Consider the following 26007-nt stretch of genomic DNA (forward strand, 5'->3'; position numbering starts at 1 on the left):
TAAGATAGGGAGTGCCTTTAAGAAGTTTATTTAAAACGAGGGACACCTGAAGTTAATTTTGTACCAGTTTGACAAACAACACACAGGAGCTCGCTGGCCCTCTCCACTGCCCCTTCTGGAACAGGAGACCTGTTCTAGAACCCTCAACCTAAAGAGTTGACCTGAGGGCCTTCCCACGAGCAGCAACTGCGGCTAATCCAGTTAAACTCCCCACACGGCACCTGTGAAACAGGCTTTCCAAGTGCTACTTTTTTCCCCGAGGAATCCAAAACAAGAAATGAGCTGAAAGATGAAGATTATTCCTTCTCCTGACGCAGAAGCAAGAAAATAAACCGACGCAAAATCCAACCCGGAGGCCACCACGTCCTCCCAGTCCAAAGCCGTGTTCAGGTACCTCTCCTCTCTCTTCCATGAAAAAAANTTGACCTGAGGGCCTTCCCACGAGCAGCAACTGCGGCTAATCCAGTTAAACTCCCCACACGGCACCTGTGAAACAGGCTTTCCAAGTGCTACTTTTTTCCCCGAGGAATCCAAAACAAGAAATGAGCTGAAAGATGAAGATTATTCCTTCTCCTGACGCAGAAGCAAGAAAATAAACCGACGCAAAATCCAACCCGGAGGCCACCACGTCCTCCCAGTCCAAAGCCGTGTTCAGGTACCTCTCCTCTCTCTTCCATGAAAAAAAAGAGAGACAGAGAGGGAACAGGGCTGGTCGTTCGGGGCTGCAACTGCTCCAGACAGAACGAAGTATTTTTAAATAGACCAGAGCCAGAACTGGGCTAAGAGAGCCTGACTACTGGAACGGCTTCTTCCCTAAATGGGATCTTTGATGTTTATCAAGGCTCGAGCTCCAGCTAAAACTCTTCCCGCAGCGGGAACACTTGTAAGGTTTCTCTCCTGTGTGAACTCTCTGGTGTCGATTAAAGTTGGATCTCTGAATAAAACTTTTCTCACAGATGGGACATTTATAGGGTTTCTCTCCCGTGTGGATCTTCTCATGGTGACGCAACCCCGAGAAGTCGCTAAAGCCTTTCCCACAGTAATCGCATTTACAGGGCTTCTCTCCCGTGTGGATCCTCTGATGCTTCACGAAGTCTGAACTCCGCAGAAAGGCTTTTTTGCAGGTAGGGCACTGAAAGTACGTCTCTCCGGTGTGAGTTCTTTGGTGGAAAACCAGCTGAGAATTCCTATAAAAGGTTTTCCCACACTCCCTGCAGGTGGGTAGTTTCTGGGCCATGGGGGCTCTCGGCTGCCCTTTCGGAGACGCCTCTCTCTTCTCCTCCAGCCACAGCAGGGACAGTTCTTCTGGATGGGGATTAGCCAAATGATGCTTCCCAGAATTCCTGCCGTGCGATGAGAGCTGGCCCACAGGCCCCTCACCCTGAAGGTTTTCCAGAGCCTCGGGGAGACTGTCTCCTTCTCCAAAGCACCTCGGTTCATCCTCACTGAAGAGGCCACCCAAGGAGGCCTGCGAAGGTGCCTCTCCTGACGCTTGACAGGAGACTTCGGAAGCTTCCTGGCCTCTACAATTTTCCAAATTCACGTTCTCTTTGTCATTCTCCTGCCTGTCTCCTGGAAGGAGAAAGAAGCTTTGAAATCATTCAATCAATGGGACGCCCTGTTTTCTAACTCGTATGTCAAAAAAGAAGGTCATCGTGAAACATTACTACTCTTGTCAAGAGGGCATCAGTGAGTGAGGAAGGATAATATCATCCAGCCCGAGTGCCTGGCACTCACTGCTGGGGTCCAGGCTAAGTGCTAAGGAGCTGAGAACGTTTGACAGCAGAGGGGGTGCACACAGGGCCCGCCAACCGCCCCTGCCCCAGTAAATGAGCGGCATGCATTTCTTTTTTTTTTAAGATTTTATTTTTAAGTCCTCTCCACACCCAACGTGGGACTTGAACCTACGACCCCGAGATCAAGAGTCACAGGCTCCACCGACGGAGCCAGCCAGGCGCCCGGAGCAGCATGCATTTCTTAAGGTCCGGGAAAAACAAGTGTCTTTTAGAAGGTGTTCCTTTGAAAAAGGATTCGTTTTTATCTGGTTATGCATAAAGCATAAGTCTTATCGCTAAAACAATTTGGAGAGAAAAACAGAAGAAAACCAAATCAACCTCGATCATACCACCATGATTATACATTTCCTTCCGCTGTTTAACCATGATTAGCAACCATGATTATACATTTCCTTCCGCTGTTTAACCTGTACATGTGTGTATGTATGTATGTGTGTGGTTTTTTTTTACATAATTGGTATCATATTGTATACACAGTTCCATACCTGGCTTTGTGGCATTTAAATTGTAANCAGAGGTAGCAACCATGATTATACATTTCCTTCCGCTGTTTAACCTGTACGTGTGTGTATGTATGTATGTGTGTGTGTTTTTTTTTTTTACATAATTGGTATCATATTGTATACACAGTTCCATACCTGGCTTTGTGGCATTTAAATTGTAAATGGCAGTATTTACCAATTTCACATGGATTCGCCCATTCACAAGTCACCTAAAACTTCCTGAAACGCATCAATGTGTCACTTTACTGTGGCTTTAACGCACAGTGAGGCTGTGGCAGAAAAGTGGATCCCTCAGTCTGGGGGCCCAGACGCAGCATTCCCGTGTGCTTCACCAACTCGGATTAACCGTGATAATTTTGTTTTTCTCAGAGCACCGGTGTGGCTCAGTCGGTTAAGCACTTCGGGGTTCTGGGTTTGAGCCCTGCCTGGGGCTCTCTGCTCCGCGGGGAGTCTGCTTCTCCCTCTCCCTCTCTGCTCTCCCGCACTCTCTCTCTCTCAAATAAATAAAAGTCTTTAAAAAAAGATTTTATTTTTCTGAGTTTTTGGTTATTACCACTAAATAATACATAAAGGCTTCTACTTTGGTGGCAGAATTTGTTTCCAGCTTGTATAAATGACTTTCTTCCTGCAGATCTGAGGAAGCTCTGTACCGCTCTCTTTCCTGTTTTAGTGTCTTCACATTATCTGCTAGAGACCCAGGAATCTGCCAACGACTTAGATCTGACTGGTTACTTCACAGTCCCTTAGAACACATTCCTCTCGAATGACAAAGGTACTTTTGTCTTTAAAGAAGGCTTGATAAATATCATTTTAAAGCTCAATAATGGCCCATCACAGAGACGTCACCAGACGTAATAGTAAGCACATGACTTACTGAAGGAATTCTGTGGAAATCGGAGCTGTTTGTTATGGTCTGACGGCTATAGATAATGCTGTGATTCTGTCTTCGTCCACTTCTGCCCACGTTTCTGACCACTTCACATTCCCTGAAGGGTTACTACCATGTCAACAGACCTGAACGCTCTTTCTGAGGCTCCTGACACTGTGGCAAGTCCACCTCCAGAAGGACTATGCCCTCCCTTGCTATGAGCAGCTGGGCTAAGCGGAGGAGAACCCTCAATACTTAAGCGCTGAATATTTCTAAAATATTGGCCACGGAGAGCAGTGAAAAGAAATGTTTTTCATTGTTAAAAATTTTAATTCCTTAGTTAATAAAGGATGAAGTTTTTCACATTTATGAGCTCTTTTTCATAAGACTGCTGCCAATTTTTTTTATTGGGAAAGTCATTTTTTCTTATTAACCTGCATTAACTCTCTCTATATTAAGAAAAATAATCATTTACCTGTCATGTTAATGAACAATGTTTTCCACCAATTTAGTTACCTTACTTTTGTTTGGGGTTATTTATGTTTGGGGTTATTTATGTATACGTGTAAATTATGGGGGGTTTTATTTTTAAATATACTCAAATCTACTAATCTTTTCCTTAACAGTTTTTTTTTTCCGTGGCTTTTATACTGGTAAAATCTTCCCCGCCCCAGACGTGAATCAAATATTCACCCACTTCCTTCCTTATTATTATTTTCATATTTTACATCTTTTTCATCAAAGTTAAACCGATTCCTTTTCCCGAAGAGCACTGCTCCATGAAGAACACCTCCTCCCACGGATCTGTGCTCCCTCTTCCTCCATCACATGCTAAATCCTCATACACACCAGCGTCTCTTCCGAGGCTCCCTTTTCTGTTTCATCAGTCTGTGAGGCTATTTTTAGATCAGTATCCCATTATTTTAACGACTTCACCTTTCTAAAATGACAGATTCTTTTTTTTTTTTTTTAAGTAGGCTCCATGCCCTACGTGGGGTTCGAACTCATGACCCCGAGATCAGGTCACAAGCTCCATCGACTGAGCCAGCCAGACTAAAACGACAGGCTTTTAATATTGAGATTTAATGTTGATGAAACATTCTTCTTCCAAGACTCTTTTGTATTCTTGCAGTATTCTTCCAGATAACTACTGAAGATTCATTTTCCCAAATAATTGGGGGGGGGGGGGGGGGGGGGGGGGGGGGGGGGGGGAGGGTAAATCCCTTGGGATTTTGATAAAGGTGAGTACATGGCTTCCTGAGGTTTACTCCCCTGCTGGCCTGCTTTAAGTAGGACCCATTCTCCCATATGGTCAAACAAACAGCATATAGGCTCTCTCTCAAGACTTCTGCCCCTTTGGTGTGAGTCTAGATCTGGTAGACTGGCTACCTGTTGCGTCTTTTAGATGGAACGAGCCCTTTCGGGGCCCATCCCTGCACGCCTGGCTCTGGCATCAACTTCCCACGGGGTTCCTCAAGCATTCCTTCCAGTCCACCCTGCACATGCCTACCTCCCTGGCCTCTCTTCCCACATAGCCTCTCTTTCAGGAACCGACAGTGGCATTTCTCTGCCCTATTAAGGCAGGCTAGCTTTATAGATGCCCCTCAGTGTCGTTCAAGGTAAGATCTAATGGGACCATGTCAGCAGGTGGATTGAAGAAGAAGGGGAAAAAAAAGAATGAGTGGGGATATGTGAGCCATATATCACAAATATATCATCATATCTATCACCATATATCACAAATAACATCCCCCTGCCAGGGAGCATATGGGAAATCTCTGATCCTTCCACTCAATTTTGCTGTGAACCTGAAACTGCTCCGGAAAATAAAATCTACTGAAACAAAAACCCTACTGCAACAACCTCTAAAGCAGCGTTTTCAGACTTCTTTTGTCTGCCGCCCACAGTAAGAAGCATGTTTATACTGAAATACAGAACACACACACATGCCTGCAACAAAAACTCCCTGAAATGCTACCTAGCCTGACATTTGATATTTTCTATCTGCATTCTGGTACGTTCTATTCACGCTTATCATTGCAATTTTTTAAATGCCAGTTGCAACCTATAAGATGATTTTACAATACACTGATTGGTCATGAAACGCAGTTTGAAAAATACTCCTCCAAAGGAATCCTTGTGAAATAGTATTATGATAAATATATCGGTTAGAATTAAAATCACGTTTCATTTGATGCTTGTTGTCTCTGTAATATACTAGCAAAGGAAAATTATTAATTCATTCCCACTGGGGAGAAAGAAGGACTTGTCAAATAATTGTCATACCTGGTCCTTTTTTTCCTCCACAGTGCTGGGATCTTTTGTCTATGGAGAAGGGGTGGGGGGTGGGGTGTGCAGGTAAGCATGAGGGGTAGGTGTTATGTGACTGCAATGTTTTAAACAGAGTGCAGCGAACAAAGGGTGACTGCTACATTACAACAGAACAAGGTCACATATCTCTTCCTCTCCAGTCTTAAAATATACGATTCATAGCAAGTGTTTGCCATTGCTGCTGTTTAGTGAAAGTTCAGTGCTTGGAGATTAAACATGTTTTTCTGTTTGTTTTGTCTTAATTAGTATTCATTTCACTAGAACCAGAATAAAGAAAGAAAGAAGAAAAACGAAAGAGTCAGGAAGGGCAATAACTGCTGTTAACATCACGTTTTTGTAGAGGAACTCCTATCTGCGTTGGTATCCATCTGCCCTAATCTTAACTCTCTGAGAAAGCAAGCTGTCATGGCAGACAAGACTGAAGGCAGACTGAAGACCAACGTGTGGTCTCTGTTCCATGACATATATACGTATCGACAGCCCCGTACCACAGATGAGGAGACCCAACCTTCACACTCACTCTGGACTGACCAGATCATGGCTCACTACAGTCGATGACATAGACATCAGGTCCTAGTATCTCCCCCACCACTTCCAATTTAATGACAGGAGGTCAGAAAGGGCTCAGGCCCAATGAAAGATCACTCACCTATGCAGGTGGGTCTTGAGATCTTCTCGCCAACATGAAGGTGCAGTCCCGCCAGCTCTTCCCCATACTCTGTTGAATTAGTCAGATCACACTTGGAATTGGAAATGCCTGGCACGCAGAGAGATAACAGGAAGCCTAGATGAATGGGGAGAACTGGGGACCAAGCTGTGTCCTTCAAAGGTACAACCTGACCATGAAAGGGAAATATGAAGGATCTGGAGATCACTCAAAAAACTTAAGGGGCGGGGCGCCTGGGTGGCACAGCGGTTAAGCGTCTGCCTTCGGCTCAGGGCGTGATCCCGGCGTTCTGGGATCGAGCCCCACATCAGGCTCCTCCGCTATGAGCCTGCTTCTTCCTCTCCCACTCCCCCTGCTTGTGTTCCCTCTCTCGCCTGGCTGTCTCTATCTCTGTCGAATAAATAAATAAAATCTTTAAAAAAAAAAAAAAAAAACCTTAAGGGGCACCTGGGCGGCTCCGTTGGTTAAGCATCTGCCTTCGGCTCAGGTCGTGATCTTTGGGTCCTGGGATCGAGCCCTGCATCTGGCTCCCTGCTCAACGGGAAGTCTGCTTCTCCCTCTGCCCCTCCCCTGCTCATGCTCACTCTCTTTCTCTCTCTCCCTCTCAAATAAATAAATAATATCTTCCAAAAAAAAAAAAACACTTATCTTAGAAGGAGCTTCCTATCTTCTTAGGAGCTATTGCGAGCTTCTAAGACACCAGCACTCACAAGATGACCAAGATATACGGTGAAGGTCACAAAAAAGAAGAGTCTGGACAGGTACAAGGCCAATGATTGGGCCCCACCCACGGTTGGTTGGGACAGTATGGTTTAGTGGAACAGAGCGTGGACTCAGTCAGCCACACTGAGTTCTGTCCTAACTCTGCGCTTACGAGCTACGTTAACAGTGAGCACATGGCCTGACCTCCCACTCACTTTGGTCATCTCCAACATGGGAAGACCATCACCTATCTCGTAGATTTGGGGAGTTACTACGTGGAATGCAGCCCTGACAGTTGCGGGAGCATGGAATGCTTTCGGTGCTCTCACTAAGCTGCTCCCTCCAGTTCCCGGCCATGCCCCTCAGGCCCTGCCTCACCCAGGGAACTTCAAGTGGAGCAGCCACCATTAACGGGACACGGGAAATGTTTACCGCCTCCTCCAGTCAGACTAGTCCATGCCCTCACCTCCTGAGACCATTTTCCCGTAGGTCTCCAGCATGAGATCCCAGTACTGCTCCTTCTGAGTGGAATCCAGGTGCCTCCAATGCTCCTAGAAAGCACACAACACAGGTCTGTGACCCAGCCTTCCCTACCTAGAGGAAAACAGGGACATGCCCTAGCAGCCTGGCCAGCAGAAGATCTAAAGAATCATGGGAGGTGGCTCACCGGAAGAGGCCAAGGGGAAAACTACAGTCTCCACGTCACTATTTCTTACCCTGCTTAGAAAACATTTAGTTTTTAAAGTTCTGGATTTTTTTCCAGTTGCACATATTTAAGAGTGAAGGACACAGAGAGAAGGCAGAGGCCTCTTCCACACTGCCCTTTATTTTTTTCTTTTTTTAACTCAGTGCTTATAATAGAGGTCGTTGAACAGTAGGGGCCTGATAGTCCCGATATTTCATTAAAATCTGGAAATTCAAGAGGGAAAAGGAATTAAAAGGGAATGTGTTGGAAATGCAAGTGCAAATCAGCAAAAAGGTGGGAAGAGCCCACAAGGAAGTCAAGTGCGTTGTCCCCTGACACAGATCATTGGATTCAGAGCAGAGACAGACGCTGCCTCCGTGCCCACCTGGAAACCCCCCAACGGTTCTGAGTTTAAGGTCTAACATTAGACCAGTTTTCCACCTGCTTCGTGGAAAATTGGTGGGTTCTCTGGAGCCAGGTGTCCCTCGATTATCCCCAAAACACGCCTTTCTTTTCCTAGGAAACTGGAGACTAGAGACTCAAAACTGGGAACACTGCCTAACAGGAATCTCCTGTGAATTCAAACTCCAATCTTCCCACCGAGAAGCTGACTTGTGAACGACTCAGTCTGTACAGCGGCGTGACTCATAAATAGCACAGCCCTTGGAGTCAGACACATGGGTTCCAAGTTCAGATCTGCCACTACTACCTGAGATCTTAAGTTACGTCATCTTTGAGTCTCCGTCCTCACTTGATTAGAGTACGAAACTCGAAAACTAATAAATAACGCGTCACTCGTTTTCACAACATGTTGTGGTCTTCGTTGCTAGCATTCATCAGTTTATCGACTATTTACATGTATGTGCGTGTACACACACACGCACAAGTCTCTAAGAGCTGCCCCTACTAACGTGTGAGCTACATGAGAAAAGGACTCCCCACTGTACTTTCTCAGTCCCCATGACGGTGCCCAGGACAGAGCAGGCACCCGATACACGTTGTCCGGGAGAAATGAAGCCCTTGGCAAATAACTGCTCAGGAAGTGATACATTTATTACTGTGATTATTGTACAAGTGGTCTACAGGATACTCGGTCTCCCAGACTCCCCACCGAGGGTTTGCAGAAAGAAATGAAGGGGTTCTGTACACTTTGAGGAACCTCAAAGCCGATAGCCATCCATTATTACCATGAACAGCCAGCTACAGGGAGCACAACTGAGGAGGACGAATAAGAAAATGACATGCTCCCACGACACAGTATCTACTCAGGGAAGCCATTCTCGGTCCTCAATCAAGTCCGCCCCACAGCACACCAAAGGGAAGCAGTAGACCAGAAAAAGAATGAAGACACCGAAAGCCTGCAATGAGCAGATAACTAAGTGAAAATTTTAAAAAAGCAAAAGATGGGTTGATTTTTTTTTTAGGATAAAAATATGAAAAGTGAGGGCGCCTGGATGGCTCAGTCGGTTAAGTGCCCCACACTTGATTTTGGCTCAGGTCACGATCTCTGCACAGGCTCAGGGTCTGAGACCAGGCCTGAGGGGGGCTTGGCTTGAAATTCTTTCCCACTCTGTCCCTACCCCTGCTCATGCTCTAGCCCTCTCTCTAAAATAAATAAAATCTTTAAAAAAAAAAAAGTGAAAAGTGACTTAAATATATTTTACCATATACTTAAGTATTAACTATAAGCACATTTTAAATTTGAATTTCAATTTAGAATTGTTGCTTATTAAAGGAATTCATAGAGTTGTGAGCTTACTTTGTTAATCTGTGAGTGAAGCTACCTGAACAACCTCCTGAAAGCAGCCAGTCTGAGCAAATAACCAGTATGCCGAACATGCGACCCCTCGGTCCTCTCGATCAGAAGACACAGACCCTTGCTTTGGCAGCCGCAGAGAGTAACGGGCGTGCCCACGAGCACAGGATTGGCTGCTCGGCTGCCTGGCCTGCTGGACCCATGGCCAGTTCCATGGGCACCACAATGGAACCCAAGGACCGCACCCAAGGACAGTACAAGTCAACAGAGAGTGTGGCCACCAAAATCCCCAAGGGCCTCAATCAGCTCATTCAAAACTCAGAAAAGATGCTTCGGGAGGACTCTAAAGAGCGTACCTCCACGTGAAGCCACACACTCACTCGAGGACCTGCCAGGACGCTAGGGATGCGTGAAGAAAGCCCTGACTCCACAGGCAAGACACAACTGCACCCATCTTGCCTTTTCCTCATTTTTATAAGAGGAGGGAAAAAATCTCAATTCTTGTTCTGGAAGGACAGAACTATGGACTCTGAGAAAAACGTAATCTTGATTTTGCGTGGAGACAGCACCACCTTGTGGGTCCGTGAGACACTGCACAAGGCACTTGCACAGAGTTCTCTGCATGGAGTTCCTCTCCCGAAGGCTGGAAACACAGCAACACGAGTAAATGCATCCCAGAGTCTATCTACGTGAGGCTCTGACTCAGACACAGTGCCTGATAATGAAGGACCACTGTGCAGGGACGTTACTTCACTATTCTGGCATTATTCACAAAGCTCCTAACATAGAAAAGAGATCCGAGGGAGTGATTACATCTATTTTAATATCTCCCTTCACTTCACAAAGCATCCATTCAATATCAAGGTGCTTCTGATGCAAATGGCTTTTGTTAGAGTTTGGAGCAGGGATACTGGGATTGGATCTGCTCAATATAGGGAAAGACACACACATACACACACACACACACACACACACACACGGAGATACTGAACATTTTTTAGTCTTTTGATTTGAGCTATCCAAAACAAGTCATGGTTAATGTTGCTATGTTATGTATAGTTAAAGCTTCATTCTACTTGTTAGAATATGTTCAAAACTTGTATAGACCATTCATACAGACACTTTGTACTTACTACAGGGGCAACAATAATCCTCCATGTCTGCTTGAAATAGTTCACAGAATATCCAAATCGTTGTCACTATGAAACCTCCTGCCTAACGATCTGGTTTCTAGGTATCCGGAAAGTAGGAAGACAGGTACCCTGAGTCACTAAAAGGGTCTGTGCCTCTCCCAGCCCCTCCCATCCCTCTCCCTGGGGGGGTAAACTGTGAAGTCGGCATTCTGGTTTCTACATCTCTGAGCCTGGGAGGCTGAGGCTCGAACCCGGCTTCAGCACCACATCAAGCACCACCCACTGGCTTCCCTACCTTTACCTTCACTCCAAGTACCTCAGGAGGCAAGTCCCAAAAAGGGCTCCCCAAAGGGAGAAAACACTGAAACAGTGTTTTTCCAGAAAAACCATTTTTAATCAAACGCAACTTTTCAGTGTTAATTTAACTACGCATTCAAAATAAATGCTGTTTATTTGTTTCCTGTTCCCAAACTTGCTCACGGCCAAGATGGAGTAGCAGAGACCACATTTACCTTCCCGCCTGAAATAAATGAAAAAGAGCACAAAATACATGACACAACAGTTCGCAGACATCCCCTGGTAGGCAGAGCAGAGATCCCTGAAATTGAGGAAACCAATTAGGTGAGACCTGCTCCGGCCAAACTTGCTGCCTGGAAAGAGCACCCCGGGAAGCAGAGGCAGGGGGGCCAGGCGGAGGCAGGCAGCCCCCTCCCCCTTGAGCTGGCAGAAGGAGCTCAGAGTTTGGGGCGGTGAAGGGAGATATAGTTAGCAGGGCAGAAGACCACAGCGGGGAGCTGAACAGAGAGAGAGCTCCAGAGACGTACAGAGGGTCCCCCACAAATCTGGGAGAGATCCCCCAAAAGAAATGGAGGAAACAGAGCTTGCACGGTGCTGGAAATAGTTCCTGTCCACCAGCCAGGACACCTTGTACATCAGGCAGCCTCAGGGAGAATATGCGGAAGGGTATTGCCTCAGGAGTGGAAAAGTGAGACTTCTCGGATGCCATAACACAAACTACGTCCAAGTAACTCAACCACACGCCAGAGCAGAGCTCAACAATGTTTAGAGGAGTGTCGAGATACCCAGCACCCAACGAGGTAAAATGCACAACATCCAACATCCAATCAAAGGTTGCTGGGCACACAGAGTAGCAGGAAAACACCTCAAAATGAGATCAACTGATCCACCCAAACTGACTCCGAAATGACACAGGTGAAAGATTAGTAGACAAGGACATTAACACAGATGGTCTGGCCACATCCTGCACATTCAAGGTGTCGGAAAGACCCAACACGTTAAGTATAGACGTGAAAAAAATAACGAAGGCCCAATTCAAACATCTGGAGGTGAAAACTACACTGGGTGGGATTAACAGGACATTAGACTTTGTGGAAGAGATCAGTGAACCTGAACACACATACACAGAAACTACCCAAAATGAAACAGATTTTTTTTTAAAAGACAGAAGACCATCAGTAAGTTCTGGGACAACCGCAAGAGATCTAGTATATGTCTGTGCATTACCACTAGATAAGGCCAAGGGGGTGTTATTCTCAAAGTCCAAAAAGAAGTGGAGAAGGAAGGGAGACAGAAAACAGACGAAGAAATACTGGCCAAAATTCTTCCAAATTTGTTGGAAACTATAAACCCACAGATCCAAGAATCCCAAAGAATCCCAAGCACAAGAAACATGAAGAAAATGACTCCCAGGTCCATCACAGTCCAACTGTTAAAATACACTGAGAAAATATTAAAAGCAGCATGAAAAATGCATTACATGCAGAAAAACAAAGAGTACAGATGGCATGATTCCATTTTATACACAATTCTAGGAAATGCAAACTAATGTATGGTGACAGAAAGCAGCTCAGTGGTAGCCTCAGGATCTCAGGGTTGGGGGAGTGTGGAGGACAGGAGGGAGGGATCGCAAAAGGGCAAAAGCAAACCGTGGGGTGTAACAAGTAGGTTTATCATCCTGATTATGGTCATGCTTTCACACGTGTGTGTATGTCAAAAACTTATCAAACTGTACACCTGAAATATGGTCAGTTTGCTGTTCGTCAATTATGCCTCCGTAAAGATGGGGGAAGCCACCTGTCCCACGTTAGATAGAAGCTTTCAAAATCTCAGACTGACTCCTATGGGCGAGGCTAGACCAGGAAATGAAACAGAGCCTTTTCTCAGCATAACCAGAGGAACAGGAAAAGGGAGACACAAGAGGGCCACCTTTTCCAGGACGCAGATTCCATTATCAAGATAATTACTAAACATTCTGCCTCGAAGAAATGCTGAGACTCGGGTTTCATTCCACGTGTATTGTTCTTGTTGTCCTTGCTAAGCTGTCCTCTCTCCTCTGCTTCTGAGAACGCATCCCCTTTCCATCCTCCTGACTGCTGACACCCTCAAGCCCATCTCTGGGGTGAGAGAGGCAGGAAGCCAGCTCACCGGAGGTGATGCTTGGAGAAAGGAGGCTCCAAACTCCTGGTCTCCGATGAGCCTTTCCTCTGGTGGGGCGGGAGGCGGGGCAGCCATCACTGAAAGGAGGAACAGAAAGTTTGAAGATTCTAGAAAGATGTCATTGCAAACCACTCCCCGGAGGGTACGGATGGAAATTGTCCCAAATGAGAACTGATGCCTGTCCCAGCGTCCATGATGTCAAGACTCGTGTTTACCTTCCTAACAAACTCCAACTCCCCACAACCTTCCAGACAGCCTCACCCATATTTTCCCCCTCCTTCCTTCCCCCTGCCTTGGAACCAACATTCAAATGGTCTGGCGCAGTCATAAAGGAGATGCACAGACTGAATCTCCAATCAGAGCAATTCAGTAGGTCTACCCTGTTTCCAAACTTTCCAGAAATACCCTCATTTGAGCAGCACACCGTTTTCAACTCACTCTTAGGCCTACTAACCGCAATCCCCAAAACTCCCCAAGAAAGCACCACACACCACCACAAGTAACTGCCCCTCACCTAATTCTTGTTCCATGTCAGATTCCTCTTTCACTGGATGGCTTGGAGGCTCCAGAGGCCTGCACGGTGAGTCCTGAAGTCCCGGCTCCTGAGTCCCTACTTCAAGATGGCGCTCCACTTCCCCCATTTGGCAGCTTGCAGATTCCATCTTCTGTGATAAGATCTCCTGTCCTAGAACCTGGATGCTGATCTAGAGACCACACATTACTAATTACGGAGAGATCCGGACTGAGGGGTTCTGAAAGAAACAAAGTTCATGCTCTATAACAGATAATAAGGCAGTCCTTAGGGACATGAGGTAAGGAAAACCAGCTTCTCTGTCTAGACCAACAGGAACCTGTGAGGAAAACATCCTGAGAGGGGCCAAGAGCTGAGGCCTGAGTCCGGCCTGGGAGACTCTGAACATGCCATTAATAATGTGTTTCTACTGGATAGTCTCCACCAATTAAAACTCAGGTATCCTTTAAACAACGTCTCAAACACCTTAGTATAAAGATGGAATGGGGCAAGAGGCTTTATCTTCTCTTTGTAATGACGAGAAGGTGTTGAGTCAGAGAGGCTTAGAATTAGGTGAGATATGGGGATATACTGATGTGGTACAGTAAGAAATATGTATTTAGTCTTTGTCCCAGGTTCCTGGCAGAGTTCCTAAAACCCTTGGAATTGCCTGAACGACAGGATAGGAGCAACTTCTGTTATTCATCATGAGCCCCTTTCAACCATACCTGAGTTTATGCTAAGAAGGTGACACTCGGTGGGCCCCCAGATAGCCTCAAGATGGAAGCTAGTCACCATAGGAACCAACCAGGAGACCAGAGGACCGAACGCGCAGCCCCAACACTCAACCCCTGAGGAAGGGAGACGGGCTGGAAATTTTCAATCACCAACGGCCAATGATTAATCTGTCATGCCTAAGTAACGAAGCCTCCAAAACATCCCATAAACAGTGGGGTTCAGGGAGCTTCTGAGCTGGTGGCCACACAGAAGTGCTGCGAGAACGGCATGTCCAGAGACGTCACGGAAGTCTCCTCCTAGGAGTCATTCTAGTAAATTAACGAACCTGAGGAGGGAGTTGTGGGAACCTCTCGAGTACAGCTGGCCTGGGTGACTCGTGCTTGGTGACTGAAATGGGAACAGCCTTATGAGACTGACCTTTGTCCCACGGGGTCTGCCAACCCCAGAATATTAGTGTCAGACTTGAACTGAATTGTAAGACACCTCGCTGGTATCAGCAAATCGGAGAACTGGCCATTAGTGTGGAAAACCACATACACTGAGGGTCAGAAAAAAGACAAACACACCCGGTAAAGCCCCCAGAGGAGCCCTGTGCGTCGCTGGCAGCTTAGACCTTCTGCTTACCCACTGCCACAGTCTCTGAGGGTCTCCCTTCAAGCTCTCCACAAGGGTCACCGCCTCCTCTCCGCTGCCGGGGCACTGTTTCCGCACCCACATCTGGATCTCCCCGGGCAGGATGGTCAGGAACTGCTCCAACATGAGGATTTCTAGGATCTGCTCCTTCGTGTGAACCTCTGGCTGCAGCCACTGGAGACAGAGCTTCCGAAGCTGTCTCAGCGTCTCGTGGGGCCCAGACGTCACCTGGTAACGAAACTGCCTGAAAAGCTGGCGTGCAGTTTCGGGGTTAGAGAGCTCCCCTCGAGGCGCTGCATCTGGTCCAGAGAATGGGGAGTCTTCAGCCTTCGCCGGCAGCGGCGGCAGGACCGGGACCTGCCCCAGCTCGACACGCATCCTCTGGCGTGGCAAGTCCTTTTAGGTGAAGTGTTTCCGGGGCGGAGTTGCCGCTGGGGAGGACCAAGTCTTCACTGAGGCTCTCACAGGGGCGCTAGAGAGGGAGGGAGAGCCAGGGCTGGGAAGAGGAGAGGGACACGTGATCGGTGAGAGCGAGCACACACGCCCCACCTGAGAAAGATTGTAAAGTTGACCAAGCCAATCGCTAATACTGTATCTAAACTGGCATCAACACCCTGAGCTTTTTACAACATTCCCTCTCAGTCTTCAAATGTGCAAACCAAGAAGAAAAATGAAATGCACCACGTGAAGTATTTTCACTACTGGTTCCCAAGCAAACGGCTCTTCTGCACACTTCCTTATCTGCATCCGTACGTTCGCAGACTAAAAAAAAGTAAAGCTGAATGAAGACATCAACGCCCTAGAAATAAAAGCTAATGCTGAAGTAATCTGATGCTCCCGTAACAAAGAGGAGGCTGAAGAGAACAAATTGATTTTTCCCCAAAAGGTGCAATGAAATTTCTAGGTGACCTCTTTTGAGTGCCACATGGAAAACTGGACTATTTGGGAATTTAGGAACAACCTGTGACAAGTGAAATTTGCAACCCTGGGCTTAAAGATGACTTAGAACAATTACTACCTCAAAAACATTCCTATGGCCTTGAGCTAAGTGAGCACCATTTTATGGCGACTGGTACAAAAATCTAGAAGACAAGAACTAAGACAGTGAAAAAGAAATATTAAATGACAAAGTTTGTATTGAGAAATGTTTAAAGAATCATGTACTATTTCTACTTAACTTTCTTGCATAAGATCCTAATATTGGATCACTGGGTCAATCCTTGAATGTTATTAAAGAGCCACAGGTCATCATTTCTCCATAATACTAACTGCAACAATAAAAACAAACAAGCAAACACACTCAATCGTTTAATCCGTCTGACTTAATCAGAGATCAGTATGACACTCTGGCTTTAAAAAGTTGCTTTTTGGGGACGGGGGGATGGGGTAACTGGGTGACAAGTATTAAGGAGGGCACGTGATGCAATGAGCACTGGGTGTTATATACAACTGATGAAACACTGAACACTACCTCTGAAACTGATAATACACTATATGTTAATTAATTGAATTTAAACATAAAAACGACTTTTTCCAGGGCACCTGGGTGGCTCAGTGGTTAAGCACCCAACTCTTGGTTTCAACTCAGGTCACGATGTCAGAGTCATGAGATCGAGCCCCTCATCAAGCTCAGAGCTCAGCATGGAAACTGCTTGGGATTCTCTCTCTCCCTCTGCCCCTCCCCCCCGCCACTCGCTCTTATGCTTGCTCTTGAAAATAAATAAATAAAAGCAACTTTTTCCTTGCGGTATAATAAGGAATGCCTTCATCATCCCTAGCACTTCAAGCAATTTATCCCGTATCAGAAAATCACTTAAAAACTAAAAAAAAGAAGAAAACAAAATGTTTCAAGCAAAAAAGGAAAGAGTGAGGTAAAAGGCATTAACCCAATATTACATGTTTCTCATGTGGACCCCAGTGCATTTATTTTTAGTTCAAAAAGAAACTCACGTGCTTCATTCATATATTCGTACAGAAAGCAGGGTGTTACACTGGTGTATATCATGTGTTCAATAAGTACGTGTTTGGGGAATTCAGCTTCTGGCCATGGCAGAGTAACTGGCAGTACAGACTGGCCCACCCACTGGAGAAAACTTATAAGACAACTCTGTTCAAGCACTAGACAAGAGGCAGACAAGAATGAAATCCCCAAGGGAAGAAAAACTCAGGAGGTGAGATCCAAGATCATCCTGGCTTTCTGCACGGGGACAATTTCCCCAACAACAGTGCAGGAAGGTGGAGTTCAAGCAGAGTTCAGTGGTCTCACCAAATTGAGGAGGTAGAGATCAGAACTTGGAGCTGCATTAGTATCTGGACTCTCAAGAACAGGGCAGTGGAGAGAATGGAGCTGTGACGGGGTGGGGGGAGAGTGGTCAGGCAGAAGTCTGTGTGGGGTTTTCCTGTGAGCCACGGGTTGGACTGCATATGAGCAGGGTGAAACTATGCAAGACTTAACAGAGAGCAGCTGCTACAGGGTTAAGAGCAAAAGAAATACAAAATGCCAATCAATGATGAGCGGTATCATAGTTTTTGACCACTGAGAGTGGAGAGACCCCGGTAATACCCGAAGTATCTTGAGATACCAGAAAGGCCGCATGTTAGAGGTAAAGACCATACCCTAGAATAAGACTTACTCTAGGGGCGCCTGGGTGGCATGGCAGTTAAGCATCTGCCTTTGGCTCAGGGCGTGATCCCGGCGTTCTGGGATTGAGCCCCACATCAGGCTCCTCCGCTATGAGCCTGCTTCTTCCTCTCCCACTCCCCCTGCTTGTGTTCCCTCTCTCGCTGGCTGTCTCTCTTTCGAATAAATAAATAAAATCTTTAAAAAAAAGAAAGAAAAGACTTACTCTAAACCTGCCCTAAAAGAGCCTAAAACCACAAGAGCCGCAGAGGAAACCCAGTCTACTGGTCTAGTCTGATCAAGTTCAAAGGCCTCAGGATCCACTTTGGCCTTTCCAGAGATCTGTCCTAACAAGGCACAAAACCAAGCTAATTCAAGTCAAATGATCAGTGAGTAATTCAACTGCATGCTAGAACAAAACCCAGTACTCTTCAGGGGAAGATAACAGAATCCTTACTATCTACAATGTGCCACCCACAACATCCAAGATGTAACCCAAAATTATTAGACATTTAAAAACATGAAAATAGGACTCAAAGTCATGGAAAAAAACGTCAAGAGAAAACAACCCAAAGATGGCCCGAGAACTGCAAGAAAAATGTAGTCATAATGACTGGACAGGGACTTTCTACAGAGAAATAGAAAAAGAAGACCCAAATGCAAATTCTAGAATAAGAACCATCAATCTGGATTTCCACATCCAATAAAAACATTTTTCAAAGATCAGAATTAAAATAATGACATCTGCTTTTAAAATGCATTCAAAATTGGGGCGCCTGGGTGGCTTAGTCAGTTAAGCATCAGACTCTTGATTTCAGCTCAGGTCTTGATCTCAAGGTCGTGAGTTCAAGCCCTGTGTTAGAGTCCATGCTGGGTGTGGAGTCCCCTTTAAAAAATAAAAATAAAAAAGTGTTTAAACTTAAGCAACCATCAACTGAAGAGACTGCTATACTCATTATATATGAAACCAGCAGTTACCACAAATCAAAAACCTATAATAGATACACAAAATATAAAGAGACAGGAATCCAAGCATAATACTAAAGAAAGCTATCAAACCACAGGGGAAGAGAGCAAGAGAAAGCAGAAAGAGAACTACAAAATAACAAGAAAACAACTAACAAAATACCAACAAATACATAACTATCAACAATTTCTTTAAATGGTCTAAACGCTCCAATCAAAAGACACAGGTTAACTGAATGTGAATTAAAAAAAAAAAAAGACTCATCTATATGCTGCCTGTAAGAGAGTCACTTCAGACCTAAAGCACATACAGACAGACACTGAAGGGATGAAAAAACATACTCCATGCAAACAGAAGTGAAGAAGAAACAAAAGCCGGGGTAGCAATAGTTGTACCAGACAAAATAAACTTTAAAACAAAGGCTGTAATAAGAGACAAAGACGAGCACTATATAAAGGGATCAATCCAACAAGAGGATGTAACAACTGTTAAATATTTACGCACCCAACATAGGAGCACGTAAACACATAAAGCAAATATTAACAAACATAAAGGAAGAAATTGGCAGTCATACCACAATAATAGGGGACTTTACACCCTATTTACATCAATGAATAGATCATCCAGATAGAAAATCAACAAAGACACTGGCTTTGAACAACATACTAGACCAGATGGAAATAAGAGATATAGACAGAACATTCCATTCAAAAACAGCAGGATACATTCTTTTCAAGTGTACTTGGAACATTCTCCAGGACATATCACATGTTAGGCCACAAAACAAGTCTCAATAAATTTAAGAAGACTGAAATCATATCCTGCATCTTCTCCAACCACAACAGTATGAAACTAGAAATCAATTACAAGAAAAAATCCGAAAAGAACACAAACACATGGGGGTAAACAACATGATATTAAACAACCAATACACCAACCAAGAAATCAAAGAGGAAATCAAAAAATGCATGGAGACAAATGAAAACATAATGGACCAAAATCTTTGGGATGTAGCAAAAGCAGTTCTTAAGAAGGAAGTTATAGCAATACAGTCCTACAACAAGAAGAAAAATCTCAAATACACGACCTAACTTTACATCTAAAGGAGCTAGAAAAAGAACAAACAAAACCCAAAACCAGTAGAAGAAAAGGAAATAATAAAGATTAGAGCAGTAATAAACAAAATAGAAACTAAAACAAAAACAACAGTACATCAACGAAATCAGGAGCTGGTCCTTTGAAAAAATCAACAAAATTGGTAAACCTTGGGGTGCCTGAGTGGCTCAGTCAGTTACATGTCCAACTCTTGGTTTTGGCTCAGGTCATAAACTCATGGGTCCTGAGATCAAGCCCTGCATTGAGCTCCACACTCAGTGGGGAGTTTACTGGAGATTCTCTCCCTCTGTCCTTCTCCCCACTCGCAGTTGTGCATGCTCTCTCTTTCCCTCTCTCTCTAAAATAAATAAATAAATCTTTTTTAAAAGCTGATAAGCTTTAGCCAGATTCATAAACGAAAAGAGAGAGAGAGGACTCAAATAAATAAAATCAGAAATTAAAAAAAAATAATTCATAGAAACATAAGAGACTACAAAAGAGTATTATGAAAAAGTATGTATCAACAAACTGGACAACCTAGGGGAAAAAAAAAAAACGGATACATTCCTAGAAACATACAACCTTCCAAAACTGAATCAGAAATAGAAAATTTTTAGAGGGGAGGAGAGTGGGCGGATGAGCAAGCCCAGCGATGGGTATTAAGGAGGGCACGTATTGCATGGAGCACTGGGTGTTATACGCAAACAATGAATCATGGAAGACTACATCAAAAACTAATGATGTACTGTATGGTGACTAACATCATAAAAAGAAAAGAAAAGAAATAGAAAATTGGAATGAACCAATTACTAGTAATGAAATTGAATTAGTAATCAAAACACCCCCAACAAACAAAAGTCCAGGACCAAATGGCTTCACAGGCAAATTCTAGCAAACATTTAAAGGAGAGTTGATAACTATAGTTTGAGAAGTCAAACTATTCCAAAACATGGAAGAGGAAGGAAAACTTTCAAATTCATTCTACAAGGCCAGCATTATATTATCCTAATACCAAATCAGACAGAGACACTACAAAAAAAAAAGAAAACTACAGGCCATTATCTCTCATGAACATAGTTGCAAAAACCCTCAATAAAATATTTGCAAACCAAATTCAACAATACATTAAAAAAATCATTCACCTCAATCAAGTAGTTCAATATTCATAAAACAATGTAACACATTACATTTAACAAGGAAAAAAAACCCATATGATCATCTCAATAGATGCAGAAAAAGCATTTGACAAAACACACCCATTCATGATAAAAATGCTCAACAAAGTAGACTTAAAGGGAACATATCTTTATTTAAAAAAAAAAAAGCCATATATGAAAAGCCTGCATCTAACATCACACTCAGTGGAAAAAAAACTGAAAGTTTTGGGGCGCCTGGGTGGCTCAGTCATTAAGCGTCTGCCTTAGGCAGGGTGTGATCCCAGCATTACGGGATCGAGCCCCACATCAGGCTCCTTCGCTGGAAGCCTGTTTCTTCCTCTCCCACTCCCCCTGCTTGTGTTCCCTCTCTCGCTGGCTGTCTCTCTGTCAAATAAATAAATAAAATCTTTAAAAAAAAAAAAAAGTTCTTCCTCTAAGATCAGGAACAAGACAAGGATGTCCACTCACCACTTTTATCCAACACTAGTACTGGGAGTCTTAGCTATACCAATCAGACAAGAAAAAGGAATAAAAAGCATTCAAACTGGTAAGGAAGAAGTAAAACTGTCACTGTTTGCAAATGACAGGACAGGATTCATAGAAAACCCTAGACTCCATCAAAAAACTATTAGAACTGATAAATGAATTCAGTAAAGTTGCAGGATACAAAATTAACATACAGAAAACTGTTGTTTTTCTATACACTAATGATGAAATAGTAGAAAGAGAAATAAAGAAAACAATCCCATTTACAATTGCATGTAAAAGAATAAAATACCTAGGAATAAAGTTAACCAAGGAGGTGAAAGACCTGCTCTGAAAACTCTAAGGCACTGTTGAAAGAAACTGAAGAAAACATAAATGGAAGGATGTATCACATTCATGGACTGAAAGAATTAATATGTTTAAAAAGCCCATACTACCCAAAGCAATCCACAGATTCAGTGCAATCTCTATCAAAATACCAATAGTATTTTCCGCTATCTGAGGTGGTATACACACACACACACACACAAAATGGAATATTACTCAGGCCTAAAAAAGAATGAAATCTTACCGTTTATAACAACATGGATGGGCCTAGAGGACATTATGCTAAGTGAAATAAGTCGGACGGAGAGAGAAAAATACCTTATGATTTCACTTATTCGTAGAATATGAAAACAAAACAAACAAATCAACAACAACAAAAACCAGACCCTTAAATACAAAGAACTGATATTTGCCAAAGGGGAGGGAGGTGGGGGTTATGAGCAAAATAAATAAAGGGCATTAAGAGATACAAACTTCCAGTTATAACAAGTTATACAGTATATACAAACAAATCACAGAGATGAAAAGCACAGCAACAGAGAATATAGTCAATAATATTCTAATAACATTGCACGGTGACTACAGTTATTGTGGTGAGCACCAATGTACAGAATTGTCAAATCAGTATGTTGTAAACCTGAAATTAATATAACATTGCATGTTAATTACATTTTAATTAAAAAATGAAGACATTTTTCAGATAAATAAGCTAGAATTTTTCACCAGTGATTTTTTTTTAAAGATTTTATTTATTCATTTGAAAGAGAGATAGTGAGAGAGCATGGGTGGGGGGGGGTGGTGTAGGGAGAGGGAGAAGCAGGCCCCCCACTGAGCAGGGAGCCCCAGACAGGGCTGGGTCCCAGGACTCTGGAATCATGACCTGAGCCAAAGGCAGATACTTAACTAACTGAGCCACCCAGGTGCCTCTCAACAGTAATTTGTACTATATGAAATGCTAAAGGACACCTTTCCAGTTGAAAGGAAACTAAGATCTACAGAAACAAATGAAGATCTCCAAAAATGGTAAATATATGGTGAATATAGAAACACTATGCTTTTACTTCTTCTAACTTCCTTAAAAGTCAACTGACTATTAAAAGGAAAAATAACAATAGTGTATAAATAGAACATAAGTAGAAGAAAAAGATATTTAAAAACAGCACAAAGGAGTGGGTAAATGGAATTAATCGGTTGTTAGGTTATTACATTTATGAATTGCTAAATGAGGAACAGGAAGTGGAAAGTGAGTGGTGCTAAAAGTCGAGTGACAAAATGGAAATGTAAAGGTGTTAAAGAAGAGGCAGGAATGAGAAATGTAAATTGTTTAGTATAAAGTGGTACAAATATTAAAGTAAACTTGAATAATTTTTTTTAAGATTTTATTTATTTGACAGAGACAGCAAGAGAGGGAACACAAACAGGGGGAGTGGAAGAGGGAGAAGCAGGCTTCCCACTGAGCACGGAGCCCAATGCGGGGCTCCATCCCAGAAGCCCGGGATCATGCCCCGAGCTGAAGGCAGACACTTAACAACTGAGCCACCCAGCCACCCCAAAACTTTGATAATTTAAAGATACATATTGGTAGCTGTAAAAATATTATATAAAGAAGTACAGCTAAAAAAAAATAAAGGAATCCTAAAAAACACTCACTACCCAAGAATGCAATAAGATCAAGAGAATAAAAATCAGAAAGATCAAATGGAAAAAAAAAGACAATATGGTAGACTAACACACAACCTTATCAGTAATCGCATTAAATGTAAATGGACTAAACATTTGAATTATAAGATTGCCAGATTTAGCAAAATAAGACCCAACCATAGGGTGTCTGCAAGAGATATTTAATACTTAAAGACACAAGAAGTTTGGAAACAAAACAATAGGGAAAAGACATCCTATGCAAACAGCAAGCATACAAAAGCTGGTATGGTTATATTAGTATCTGATAATGACTTCAAGAAAAAAAGACAGAGGAACATTTCATTATGATAAATGGGTCCAATCATTTAGAATGCAAAACCCTAAACGTGTATGTACCTAATAGCAGGTCTAAAGGGACAAATCCTCATAGCTGATAGAAGGAGAAGACCAAAAAAAAAAAAAAAAAAAAAAATCAAAAAAGGNTACAGAAAATCTGAACATTATAAACCAACTCAATCTAATGGACATTCAGACTCAACAAATGCAGAATACACATTCATTTCGAGTTCATATGAAACATTCACCAAAGCAGACCATATGCATAAGTAAGTTTCAAAAGACTGGAATCTCGAAGTATATATGCTCTGACCACAGTGGAATGAAATTAGAAACCAGTAACAATAAGATACCTAGAAAATGCCAATATATGGAAATTATCAAATAACTAATATAACTCATGGCTAAAGAAAAAATCACAATGGACATTAAAATGTTTTCTCTCCTTTTTTAAAGATTTATTTATTTATTTATTTGACAGAAAGAAAGAGAGAGAGCGGGCACACACAAACAAGAGGAGCAGCAGGGGAGGAGGGGGAGAAGCAACCCCACCACCCCTCCCAGCATGGAGACCAATTTGGAGCTCCATCCAAGGACAAAGGGATCACGACCTGAGCAGAAGGCAGACGCTTAACTGACTGAGCCACCCAGGCATCCCGGAAATTAAACTGTTTTCATACTGAATGATAGTGAAAACACAACAATACCAAAATGTACAGGTAACCATTAAAGTTCTAGAGAAAGAATGTACAGTTTTGAATAAATATGTTAAAATATTGAATAAAGGGCATCTGGGTGGCTCAGTCAGTCAAGTGTCCTACTCTTGATTACAGGGTTGTTGAGTTCAAGCCCACATTGTTGAGCACAGGGTCTATTTAAAAAATAAATAAATAAATGGGGTGCCTGGGTGGCAAAGTCAGCTGGGCAGTGTACTCTTGGTTTTGGCTCAGGTCATGATCTCGGGGTTCTGGGATGGGGTCCTGCTTCCGGCTCCATGCACTCAGGATGGGTCTGCTTGGGGTCTCTCCTCCTCTCCCTCTGCCTCTTCTACTCATGTGCTAAAATAAATAAAAATCTTTAAAATAAATTTTATACACACACACACAGAGACTATACAAGCATCCTTCATTACCTAAATCTATTTGGCTCCTGAGTTTCAAATAAGTAGAAAGATTCCACATAGCAAGAGACTGATGGGCAGACTCATTCAAATTTACCTGCTTCCTGAATGAAGACAGCAGTTTAGGAAACATTTACGGAAAATGACATTTAGGGAAAATTATAAATCCTATAAAACATTTAAATCTGATTTTAGTAATTATATCCTAACAAAATGCTAAGAAAAATGCCTCGATTATTCCAAATTGAATTACTTTATAGAGGGTGTAGTTTATATTCCAATGACTTCATAAGTAGCTGCTCCTGTTATGAGAAACATTTCGAATAATCCCAAATGTGTAGCTGTTATTAAAACTGTAACAAATGAGAGTGAACTTAAAATGTACCCTTAGGTAAAGTATATTCACTACACCTATGCATACAAGTAGCCCTTTGTTGTGTACCTAATACTGACAAACACTCTTTCCTTAAGCAAACTTTAATCAAGCTCCAGAGTCCTCTTTTTGACGAGGCCTGGTCTTTCACATCTGGCCTTGGCCCTTTTAGTCCCATTTTAGCAAGAATCTTGCTGAGTCCAGTTTAGGGAAAGTCCCTCATCTTTGACAGCTGGTCACATACTACATCAACCATGGTATCTGACCAGCCCTGGTATCTGACCAAATTCGGTATCACCCAGGCCCGCCTTCAGCAAAACTCCAGTCAAGTCGATTCAGCCAGAACTCCCTTTACTCCGGATGTTTCCTCCTAGTCATTTTCCATCCACTGACCCCTCACGCCGCCCCACCGGGCTCCTTGGCTATCATTCTCCACTCCTCATTGTTGCAGAGTGCAGCCCAATTGCTCTCCGCTCCTGAAAAACAGCGTTGTAGTAGCCCCCCTGAATAAACTCTGCCTTACCGTCTTTAACGAGCATATGAGTAATTTTTTCTCCAACACTACGTATCAGCTCCATATTAGGCCCTGTTCATGCCATTTCTAATCCTCACAAGCCCCCTGCAAGGCAAGTATCAGAGTTGACTGATTAGGAACCTCGGAGGCTCACAAGGGATAGCCGAATTGGAACCCACGAAGCTCCAAGCACGGCCTGTGTTTTGGGGAGGAGAGCTGCTGACGTTGGGGAATTTGGGGGGCAGGTTTGGGGACTGTCACAAACCCCGTGAGGTTTGGGGGCCACCGGTATTTTGCGTCCCAGAGGCCGGGGCAGCGATCCCCACCCAGGTATCCTCCACTCTCCCTCCCCAACGCCCACAGCACCCCAGGGAGAAAGGCTCTGGGCAGCGGCCCACGCGGGGCCCCTCTTTCCAGCCTCTGGAGGAAGGCCGAGGAAGCGGCCCGGTTTCGGTGCCGGCCCAGGGGCGTGGCCGGGAATCCGGGGTCCACAGACTCCGGGGCGCAGACCCGGCTCCGGGCAGCGGCGTCTCCACTACCCCAGAGTGCCCTCGGCCCCGCCGCCCCTCCCCCGCACCCGCCAAGTCCCCG

The 26007-nt window shown here is 43.8% G+C and overlaps 1 protein-coding gene across 3 annotated transcripts; it reads right to left on the bottom strand.

Moving 5' to 3' along the window:
- ZNF18 (zinc finger protein 18) lies at positions 1–25984 on the bottom strand. 3 transcript variants are annotated; one of them, XM_034647019.1, is made up of 9 exons: positions 25426–25984; positions 24542–24633; positions 14772–15276; positions 13413–13602; positions 12887–12975; positions 7334–7418; positions 6148–6255; positions 427–1572; positions 1–161 (listed from the first exon to the last, which is right to left on the bottom strand). In XM_034647019.1, the coding sequence occupies exons 3-8, from the start codon at positions 15156–15158 to the stop codon at positions 794–796; spliced, it is 1638 nt and encodes a 545-aa protein (XP_034502910.1). In that variant the 5' UTR covers positions 15159–15276; positions 24542–24633; positions 25426–25984; the 3' UTR covers positions 1–161; positions 427–793. The 3 variants fall into 3 exon arrangements, with proteins under 3 accessions (XP_034502910.1, XP_034502908.1, XP_034502909.1); XM_034647017.1 differs by lacking the exon at positions 24542–24633; XM_034647018.1 differs by lacking the exon at positions 24542–24633 and having other exon boundaries at positions 25296–25984.
- Positions 25985–26007: the final 23 nt, after the last annotated feature.

This window comes from Ailuropoda melanoleuca, chromosome 17 (assembly GCF_002007445.2).
Source record: "Ailuropoda melanoleuca isolate Jingjing chromosome 17, ASM200744v2, whole genome shotgun sequence".
Taxonomy (NCBI): domain Eukaryota; kingdom Metazoa; phylum Chordata; class Mammalia; order Carnivora; family Ursidae; genus Ailuropoda; species Ailuropoda melanoleuca.

Bases quoted from the DNA above. Each gene is read 5' to 3' on its own strand.
- ZNF18 (XM_034647017.1), bottom strand. From the start codon at position 15,158: ATGCGTGTCGAGCTGGGGCAGGTCCCGGTCCTGCCGCCGCTGCCGGCG. The intron at 13,603-14,771 runs GTAAGCAGAAGG...TGTGGTCTCTAG, and splicing joins CTCAGAGACTGTGGCAGTGG to ATCAGCATCCAGGTTCTAGG. The intron at 6,256-7,333 runs GTGAGGGCATGG...TCTGCGTGCCAG, and splicing joins CGGGAAAATGGTCTCAGGAG to GCATTTCCAATTCCAAGTGT.